Source organism: Rhineura floridana, chromosome 3, assembly GCF_030035675.1.
Source record: "Rhineura floridana isolate rRhiFlo1 chromosome 3, rRhiFlo1.hap2, whole genome shotgun sequence".
Taxonomy (NCBI): Eukaryota; Metazoa; Chordata; class Lepidosauria; order Squamata; family Rhineuridae; genus Rhineura; species Rhineura floridana.
The window spans coordinates 207,188,406-207,198,732 of record NC_084482.1 but is presented as its reverse complement, the minus strand read 5'-3'; the positions used below and the strand labels follow the sequence as shown (position 1 = coordinate 207,198,732).

Below are 10,327 nucleotides of genomic sequence, written 5' to 3'. Positions count from 1 at the left end.
TCCAAGTAGGGCTGCGAGAGACTCCTGCCTGAAACCCTGGAGAGCAGCTGCCAGTCAGTGGAGACAGTACTACTGGATAATGACCAGCTCCTGGCCCAAAAGATTTAAAAAGGGCACGGATTGTGTGCCTTCTTTCACGTCCGGTTCCCGAGTGACCTTGCTGCCATATGTGGAGCCAAGGGGACCTCATGCGGAATGTCGCGGCGGCCTTTTCCTGCTCCATTGGTTTGCCCCTCACGTTGTTCAATGGGGAACCGGAAGTGTTGCGCGGAGCCTATGACCTTCCAAACTCTTGAAGGGGGAATAAAAGCAGGTTTTGCATCATCACATGCAAAATGTGAGAGCTTGTTTTAGGGGCGGGGCTTATAGAGCCAGATTTGGAGGGACACTCCCTCCTCAGAAAGGGCGATCGGGAGGGAGGGAGGAAGCCCCTTTGCAGAACTGCGTTTGCACGTGTTAATCTGTGCCTGCCCTCCCGGAAGTGAGCCCCATGGTGTTCAGTGGGGCTTACTCCCAGGAAAGCGTGCCTGGGATCCCCTTTGACTCCTCTTAGCAAGGCTTGGCTCAGGCCCTTTTCTGTTCTCCTCGCAGTCCTCCTCCGGAAACTGGTTTATTTTAATGAAGTGCAGCCTGCAGGAGTTGTCGCCCTGAGGCAGAGTGCCTGGAGCTTTGCATGCAGAAGGCCCCAAATTCAATCCCCATCATCTCCAGGTAAGGCTGGGAGAGTCCCCTGTCTGAAATCCTGAAGAGCCACTGCCAGCCAGTGTAGACAATAGTGGGCTGGATGGGTCAACGGTCTGACTGGGTATAAGGCAGTTTCCTCTGTTCCTGATTCTTTGGGGAAGGGCACTAGCGCGGTGGCAGAGCATCTGCTTTGCATGCAGAAGGTTCCAGGTTTGATCCCCAACATCTCCAGGTAGGGCCTAGGAAAGAGTTCTCTGTCTGACATCCTGGGGAGCTGCTGCCACTCTGTGTAGGCAGTACTGGCCCAGATGGATCTGTGGCAGCTTCCTATATGGTCCTGTGGTTGTTAAGGGGTTGCAAAGCAGACAGTAAGGCGGGGAGGATAATCCTTGGCTGGAAGGGAAGATGGGGGTACAAGGAGACAGGAAGGGAAACAGAGAGAGAAACCTGTATTTATTTGTTTTATTATTTATAGATATATATCCTGAAGGGAGGCTCAGGGCAGCATACTTCAAATTTAGGTCAGAACCATTTCTAAAGGGGGAGCTGTGCTAGCTTGGTCCGGGGGTATGTCCAATATGGTGGTCTCCAGAAGTTTCAGGACTACAACTCCCATCATCCCTGGTCACTGGCTGTGCTGGCTGGGAGTTGTAGTTCCCAGCGTCTGGAGGGCCACAGCTTGATACTAAATCGTTTAAAATAAAACAGGAATGTGTCTCTTCCAAGAGAGAAAAGCAATCCCAATGCTGCGATAAAATAATCAAAAGTAATCCAAAACGCAGCCCTCAGTGCACACCAAAGGCCTCTCTAAAGAGCCAGGTCTGAACTCGGTGTCTAAAACCTTTCAGTGCTGACGGGCTAAGTGGGCCTCCCTGAAGAGGGTAGGGTTGCCACGTTCAGGGCCTGAGACTGATCCTGTATCTTTAGCAGAGCTTGGAAAAGTTACTTTTTTGAACTACAGCTCCCATCAGCCTAATCCAGTGGCCATGTTGCCTAGGGCTGATGGGAGTTGTAGTTCAAAAAAGTAACTTTTCCAAGCTCTGATTTAGGAGAAGAGAAAGTCAACCAAGTGCAGGTGTTCTTGCAGCTCTGTAATGGGAAAAACCACAAGGTGGAATTCTCCCTTCCCCCTGCACAAGATACAGAAGACCTCTTGGAGGCTGGGCCTGGCAACCAAGAGGTCTTCTGTATCTTTAAAAGTTGTGCAGGGGGAAGGGAGAATTCCACCTTGTGGTTTTTCCCATTACAGAGTTGCAAGAACACCTGCACTTGGCTGACTTTCTCTTCTCCTAAAGATGCAGGATCAGTCTTAGGTGAACCTGGCAACCCTAGAAGAGGGCATTCCACAAGGGTTGACCCTGCAACCAAAAAGGCTCCGCTATTTGCTGTCTAGTACAGGGAAGGAGAAAGCTGTGGCCCTCCCGGTGGTGTTGAGCTACAACTCCCATCCTCCCTGGCCATTGGCTAGGCTGGCTAGGGTTGGTGGGAATTGGAATTTGACAGACATCTAGATGGCCACAGGTTCTTCCATATCTGATACAGTGTCAGGATGACAGAGATGGAGATGAAGAAGGGGAAGTTTTTGGGATCCTCCCCTCCCCAAGAAGGGGAAGGGGAGGCCCATGAAGAATGGCGTGGAGGAAAGAGGGCCATGTGTGGGACTCGTTGCTATGAGAGGTGCTGATTGCTTTAAAATGGGGTTTAGAAATGGGCTGAGTTGTGTGTTTTTTTCCCTTCTCCCTCCCCAATTCCTTTTCCTTTTGTGTCATGACTTTTCGATTGCAAGCCGGAGGATAGGGGCTATCCGATGACTGGCATTTGTCAGCCACCTTGGGAGCCTTTTTTTGGATGAAGAGGGGGATCAAATTGCATTAGAAAGTTTACATAAAAGCATTCATTCCACTTTACAGAGTAAAAGAGGACGTGTCTCTGTGCCAGGGAGCTACAATTTAAAAGTTGGTGCTTGGCAACGGTGGGGAACCTTTTCGGCTCGATGAGCCAGATTCTTTCAGGATCTGCCTCATGAGCCAAATTTGACAGGCGGGAGGGCTTTCACAGGTGGGCAGGAGCGAGTATGTCCTTGCAAGATGGGAGAAGTGGAAGCGGTTGGACATGTGCTATTATATTGCTCCTTTCATCGTGATATCCAACTTATTTTTATTACTCCAATGTTACAGAAACTTCCTGGTAGATCTGATGAATTTTACCTATCCTGTCTTCTGTCAGAGCAGAATTTCCAGGTTACTGCTCAAGCAGCTAGTTTCTCTGCAGCCATCGTTGCCTGTTATAGATTAATGATAAAATAATCTTTAATTTTTGCCAAGGCTTTTACATCGGGATTTGAGTGCTTCTGTGTTATACTATATTATATTATATTGTTGTTGTTATAGTAGTAGTAATTTATACCCCGCCTCTCCTCCCAGGAAGAGCCCAGGGTGGTAAACAAAAACACCGAAAACATCTTAAAAAATAAATCTTGTAAAAATCTTTTAAATAAACCTAAAAACAATTCCATCACAGATCAGGCGTCTACTTAAAAGGCTTTATATTGCACTATATTGTACTCTCTTTTGTATTGTTTTGGATTTTAAGTATTGTATTTTACGTGAGCTGGTCAATGACCAAAATAAATAAATCCATTTGTGAAAAAGCCTTTTCCAAATCTCCCTGCACTTCCCTTTTCATTCTCTGTGATCGCCTTGACTGCGCAATCTTGTTCCCTGATGGGCGTGGTTTGGGGAAAATGACCTCAGGGGCCAAATGTGACCCCTTGCAAGGCCATGAGTGGCCCAGAGGCCAGAGGTTCCCCACCCCTGGCATGGGGAATCAAGACAATAAGGAATTTGTGAGTATTTCAGTTACACATACGTAGGTTTAGTTAGAGGCTGAGTTAAAGTAGGGCACAGGAACTAGGGGGTTGTGTCAAAGGCTTCATGAAGAAGGTGAGTTTTGAGTAGGTGGCATCATATTGGCAACCCCAAGCATATGGAGCAACCAGAGAGAAAGTGCAGAGTCCTTGGAGGGAGCAGGGGGGAAAAAACGTGGGCCACATCTGCCCCATACATCTAAAGCCTTCTTAATACCACTTTAAACAGTCATGGCTTCCCCAAAGAATCCTTGGAGCATAGTTGGTTAACAGTGCTGAGCAACAGTTCCCACAGTGCCTTAACAATCAATCCCGCTTAGGGAACTCTGGAAATTGTAGCTCTGTGAGGGGAATAGGGGGTCTCCTACCACTAGGGTTGCCAGGTTCCTGGCCTGAGACTGATCCTGTATCTTTAGGAGAAGAGAAAGTCAGCCAAGTGCAGGTGTTCTTGCAGCTCTGTAATGGGAAAAACCGCAAGGTAGGATTCTCCCTCCCCTCTGCACAACTTTTAAAGATACAGAAGACCTCTTGGTTGCCAGGCCCAGCCTCCAAGAGGTCTTCTGTATCTTGTGCAGGGGGAAGGGAGAATTCCACCTTGTGGCTTTTCTCATTACAGTGTTGCAAGAACAGCTGCACATGGCTGACTTTCTCTTCTCCTAAAGATACAAGATCAGTCTCAGGCCATGGACCTGGCAACCCTACCTACCACCTCAGTGCCCTTAGCAAACTAGTTTCCAGGATCCTTTGGGGGAAGCCAGAACTGTTTAAAGCGGCATAAGAAGTGTTGTGTGTGTGTTTTATGACAAGGCTTGCCTTTTTTTTTTTTTGGCTGCTCATGGCAACCATTTTGTGCTGGCACCCACATCACTTTTAGCAAGACATCAGTACCGGCACTTCATTTTTTACCAAAAAAAAAAAGAAAGCACCGGGTATAAGAGTGCTTTAAATGTGCGGTGCAGATGTGGACTAAAAATAAAAATATGCTTCCACTACAAAAGCTGTAAGCTTTCCACCCCCTGAACGTTTCCAACTCTGCAAGTAATTGCTTCAGCTGTCCAACAGATCTTTCCTGGAGAGGCGTGGGATCCTGTCAGAGCAGAGTGGGAACTACCCTGTTTGTGACCAAGTGGGATAGATTTTTTTTAATCTGTGTTCCTCTCTCATGTCTGTTTTGGTTTCTTTTCCATCACAGGAGAAGCCCCTCGTGCCAGCCTTGGCCATTTTTCCTCCCCCATTCCCCTCTTTTTTTAATCTAGAGACTGTAAAACACCATCGCTGTGAGACTCAGAGTGGCTGGTGGCAAAATGGAAGTTGCACCATTTGGGCCCAAACTGTGGGAAGGGCCAGTGGGAGCTGGAAAGGCCCCCCAACCAGGAAGGCATATCAGAGGTTTCCTACAAAGGACGTGGGGAGAACAGATTAAACAAGAACCCGACGACGGACTCCATCGGCACTGGGAAGCCCAGTTGCAGGAATTCCTGAGGACCCTGGAGTCTCCCCAGTCTGGCTGGGGAACCCCACAATTGCCAGAGCAGCCCAGGCCATGGGATGATGCAAAGGGCTTCCTGGCCTCCTTTGAGCAAGTGGCTGAAGCCTGCCGGTGGCCCAGGAAGGAGTGGGTGGCCCGACTCTTGCCGGCCCTCAGCGGGGATGCCGAGCGGGCCTTTAGCAGGCTGGAGGCCAGAGACAGAGAGTATTATGGGAAAGTGAAGGCTGCCATCTTGCAGTGGGACAATTTCAGGAGGGAGAATCGGCGTCAACACTTCCGGCGTTTTTGCTACCAGGAGGCCGAGGGGCCGAGAGGGGCTTATAGCCGGCTCCAGGAACTTTGTAACGGGTGGCTGAAAGCAGAGAAACACACCAAGGAGCAGATCCTGGAGTTGCTTATTCTCGAACAGCTCTTGACTGTCCTGCCTGCCGAGGTCCAGAACTGGGTCAGAGGGCGAAGCCCAGAGACCTGCTCCCAGGCGGTGTCCCTGGCCGAGGATTTCCTGCTGAGGCAGCGAGAGGCTGCGAGGCAGCAACCGCAGGTGAGATTGCGAGGTAAATCCTGAGCAATCAGTTGGGGGGGGGGGACAGGAGGAGGAGATTATTGCCCGCCTCAGTGCAGAAGGAAAGACCTGCCAATGATCTTGTGCAGCAGGGAATTTTCCGGATTTGTTTCTGAAAATGTAGTTTCATAAAGGGGGCTGTAGACCGTGAAAGAAATAAGGGGGTGTCAGAAAGAGAGAGCGAGAAGGGGGTGCTGGGAAAAAAAGGACATAAGAACATTTTCTGGAAAACCATATCCCTGTTTTTCTGTACCATTCCTAGGTTGTTGAAAGACCCGATAATTGACCCCCAGGCCTTGTAATGGGTCAGCCACATAGTGCCAGGGCAAAGCACTCAGTTGTATTCAGTGTTAGTGCTGCTTAGAGTAAACCCATTGAAATTAAGAACACGGATAATGTCAGTCCTTCCATTCCAGGGGATCTGCTCTGACCTCATGTTGACTACAACCCACAGGGTGTAGGAGTCATCCCTCTAGTCTTGCCTTGGCCCTCTACCCTAAAAGGGATCCTTGCTCCAATTTCAGGGGCTGATTCCCCTGGAGGAAGAGGCAGTGGCTGTGAGTTCCTCTGACATTCCGGCTGACCCTGGATGGAGGCCGTTCAGCAGGCCGGCCAAGGAGGAACAAGAAGGTGGGGATCCTCGGCTGTTGGGTAAGGGTTGCTCACCCTTTGCAAAAACGTACATAAAATGTGCAGTGTGATAAGACGTGTGTAACAGGCATGGGTTTTGCAGAAAGAAAACATTCAAAGATTTCCTGTAAGCTTAACAATATTTTCAATCTCTTCTGTACATAAAGAGTTCCCGAGCCATGGTCCATGGACCTCCAGGGGTCCGCAAGCATCATTCAGGTGGCCCACAGCATGTCTGTATTAAATATTCGTGTTGATTTTTAGTGGTTCTTTTATTTATCACACTGTCTTTGACGGCAGTACAGTTTGAATTCTATGCAATGCAAATTGTAATAGAGTAAAATACGTGAAAGAAATGAGAGCAGCGACAAAAATACGGTTAAAAACCATGCAGCATCTAGAGCAGAACATTAGAATTGCTAAAACAGGCGGAAAAACCATGAAGTGGCCCACCAAGACGCTTGGCAATTTTCAAGTGGTCTGTTGGGGAAAAGGTTTGGGAACCCCCTGCCCTACATAAAACAGACAGCATGCTAAAACACGTGTAACAAACTCAGGCTCATCAATCCCTCAAGGACATAAACGTGCATAAAAGGCCTGAAGTTCTCCACAGGTCCACATGGAGACATGCTGTCCTTCAAGTACCCTGGGCTAAGTCATGAAGGGCTTTAGATTTCCAAACCCACGCTTTGAACTGACGTCCAAACTGAGCCAATATCCTCTTCATTTCCTTGTCTTCGTTCCTTCACTCCAAATTTTTCATGCCCAGGCAAATGACACCTTTTTCCTGTTGTCCAGCAACAAAAGGTTGGATGAGTGTAAACAAGGAGGAAAAATATATACCGGAGGAAGCAGATCCAGCTGCAACGTCTGTAGGGACAAGGGAAGAGAATGTCCCCCAGGGTCATGAGCGGGAAAACATCTCCGGGAGTCAGCTCAGACCAGAGGACCAGTGGGAAGCTTGTCCAGAGAAGATTGATCAAGAAACCTTGCTTGGTGGAGGAGGTGATGTGGAAATTGCTGTCCAGCAACGAATCTGCACCAGTAAGAGACAGAAGGCATACTACAGGGATCAGGAACCTGCATGTGTGTGTTTGTGTCTCCAAGTTTTTAACAAGCATCTTGGAATGTGTGGTGGGATGGGGAACGGGATCAACATAAACATATACAATTTCAGAGGGCCAGTGATTCAAAATACAATTAAAGAAACTCCAATCTGGATATGAGGAGCAAGAGATAAAATGTTTGTGTGGGTGTGGGTGTGTAAATCAATATTAATTTGGGAAGGACATAGATTAGACTTACTGAAGATTAATTACTTTCCATCCTGACAGGTTATGGCCAACTGAGTGAGTGTGAAGAGAAATACAGCCAACTGGAATGCCCAGAGGTGCAACAGGACAGGGTGTATCCAGGAACAGTAGCAGAGAATGTTTCCCAGCTTAGACGCGAGACAGTCCACATCCAAGAAGAACCATTTCAGTGTACTGACTGTGGGAAGAGTTTCAACCGCAAGCAAAACCTCATGAGACACCAGCTGATCCACACTGGGGAAAAACCCTTCAAGTGCTCTGCCTGCAGGAAAACCTTTGTTCAGATTTCAGACCTTACAAGACATGAGAGAACCCACACAGGAGAAAAGCCATATGGGTGTTCCTTCTGTGAGAAAAGGTTCAACTGCAATTCCAACCTCCTCATGCACGAAAGGATCCACACTGGGGAGAAACCATTCAAGTGTTCTGCATGTGGGAAAACTTTTGTTCAGATTTCTGACCTTACGAGACATGAGAGAACCCACACAGGGGAAAGGCCTTACGGGTGCTCCTTCTGTGAAAAAAGGTTCAGCTGCAATTCACATCTCCTTGTGCACCAAAGAATCCACACTGGAGAGAAGAAGCCACATCAGTGTGCCACCTGTGGCAAGAGTTTCAGCTACCAATCGGTCCTGCTCGCTCACATGACGGTGCACACAGGGGAGAAGCCTCATGCGTGCTCACAGTGTGGGAAGCGGTTCCATTCCCGCCCAGGCCTGATCCGTCACAGAAAGAGTCATGTTGGTGAGAAACAGCACAAGTGCTCTTACTGTGCAGAGACCTTCAGTCAGCGGCCCCACCTTATTCTCCATGAGCGGACAGCACACATGGGGGCCAAACGGTATCATTGCTCAACCTGCGGGAAGAGCTTCAGTGCTAATTCAACTCTGACTAAGCATGAAATCATTCACAGGGAGGAAACCACGTAAACTGGGGTGGGGAGCCTGTGGCCTTCCAGACAATGTTGGACCCCAACTCCCCATCAGCCCCAGCCAGCATGCCCAGTGGACACAGCTGATGGGACATGGAATCAAGCAACGTCTGGAGGGTTTGCCATCCTGATGCAAATGCTTGGAGGGGTGTGTGAGGGAAAGTCTTGCTTGCTGTTCTCGACTACTCCATAACAAAATGGGAGGGGGGAGACTCCTGAGGTGGCAGAATGGACTGCACCATTATATTGGGGGAGGGGTGCCATTAATGAGTACTATCCTACTCCTTGTATTTTTGTTTTGCTTTTTTAAAGGTTTTGTTAGAGTCGACTTCCTGCTTTGCTAATTTTCTTAATGCAGGGAGTGCTTCATACAGGGAAGCACTCCAAAGTTGTATTCTTCCTGCCGCCCCTACCCCATTTGAAGTGAGTCATTCCATTCAGCTACCTCAAAACTCAACCTCTTTCAGCTATGTGTGAAGACCAGGCCTTGGATAACGCTTATGAAAAATACCCATAGCTGTGTGGGCATCACAAATGTTAGTTGTGCACACTAGAAAAAAATGGAGAATCACAACTGTTCATTTTTTTGTTTTTAAAGTTTCTAGCCCTCATGATTGTGAAGCTATGCTTGAAAGTGTTCTAGCAGCAGTAGCTGAATTCTCACTCTCCCTTTTAAGATTTCCGAGAGGTTGGGTTTAGATCAGCCTATTGGCCAAATTAGGCCCACCAGCATTCCCTGTTTGGCCTGCGAGGCCATCTTGGCCAGTCCACTTGCCCTACCCTTGACCTTGTATATGATCAGCTCGTTAGCAGCCCCTGCGAAGTTCAAGGACGCGTTCCAGCCAGGCAAAATCTCTCAAGGAGAGTGGAAAGGGGAATGGTGAGGGAAAGTCCCAAGGACCAGATAGTGATGAGGCCTTGGAGGGCCGCATTTGGCCCCCAGGCCTGAGGTACCCCATCCCTAATTTTGAAACATATAGTAGGGAAAAATTCTGAGTATAAATAATGTCCTTCTTATGTTTTGTTTTAATCAAGATTAAAAAGTACTGGAAAGCAATCGGAAATAGAACGTTAGTATGGTTTAATGCTTAGAAATGTTGGACCAGAACCACATGGCAGAATCCTGTACATGGTGAATCCTTCCATTTACGTCAGTGCCATTTGGCGTGACTGACAAACTTGATCTCATGACAGAAGATGACTTTGCTCTCCCATTCCATAACTCGGAATTTGGCCCTGTCACTCAGGCTTTGTAAGTGAGGCCAGTATACTAGTTTGAAGCCCTCAATGACTTTGGCCCCAAATATCTGAAAGACCGCCTCCTTCCCTAAAGTCCGTCTCGGGTGTTGCGATCAGCAGAGGGGGGCCCTCTTGGTATTTCCCCTGCTCTCAGAAGTTGGGGGGTGGAGATCTGGGAGAGGACATTCTCTGCGGCAGCCCTTAAGCTGTGGCACTCCTTCCCTGCAGAGCTGCGTCTGGCACCTTCATTATATAGGTTTCATTATATGCTGAAGATGAACCTCTACTCTGCCTTTGGACACCTGAGATACATATGTATATATAGATATATGAAAACCTAGCCTGTTCTTTTGATTGTAAATTATTTAAAACTGATTTTAATCCTGTATTTTTATATTATTGTAAACCCCCTGGGATCTTACAGTGAAGGATGGGAAAGGCATCCAGTTAATAATAATAATAGTGAGAATGTATATTGTGTGTGTGAATTTTCTTGTAAATGTGTACTTGCAGCTTGTTTTTTCTAAATAAACATTTTCTGGACTTAAAAAAATTGTTTCACTTTGGGAATTGTGTTTGTTTCTGTTTCTCTCTCTTGCACACACACACTCCC

The 10,327-nt window shown here is 47.8% G+C and overlaps 1 protein-coding gene across 5 annotated transcripts; it reads left to right on the top strand.

Moving 5' to 3' along the window:
• Nucleotides 1-363: 363 nt before the first annotated feature.
• Nucleotides 364-10,250, top strand: LOC133381336 (zinc finger protein 397-like). 5 transcript variants are annotated; one of them, XM_061620329.1, is made up of 5 exons: nucleotides 364-711; nucleotides 4,743-5,580; nucleotides 6,126-6,231; nucleotides 7,030-7,317; nucleotides 7,566-10,250. In XM_061620329.1, the coding sequence occupies exons 2-5, from the start codon at nucleotides 4,855-4,857 to the stop codon at nucleotides 8,471-8,473; spliced, it is 2,028 nt and encodes a 675-aa protein (XP_061476313.1). In that variant the 5' UTR covers nucleotides 364-711; nucleotides 4,743-4,854; the 3' UTR covers nucleotides 8,474-10,250. The 5 variants fall into 5 exon arrangements, with proteins under 5 accessions (XP_061476313.1, XP_061476314.1, XP_061476312.1 ...); XM_061620330.1 differs by having other exon boundaries at nucleotides 6,126-6,252; nucleotides 7,030-7,275; XM_061620328.1 differs by having other exon boundaries at nucleotides 6,126-6,252.
• The last annotated feature ends 77 nt before the right edge of the window (nucleotides 10,251-10,327 follow it).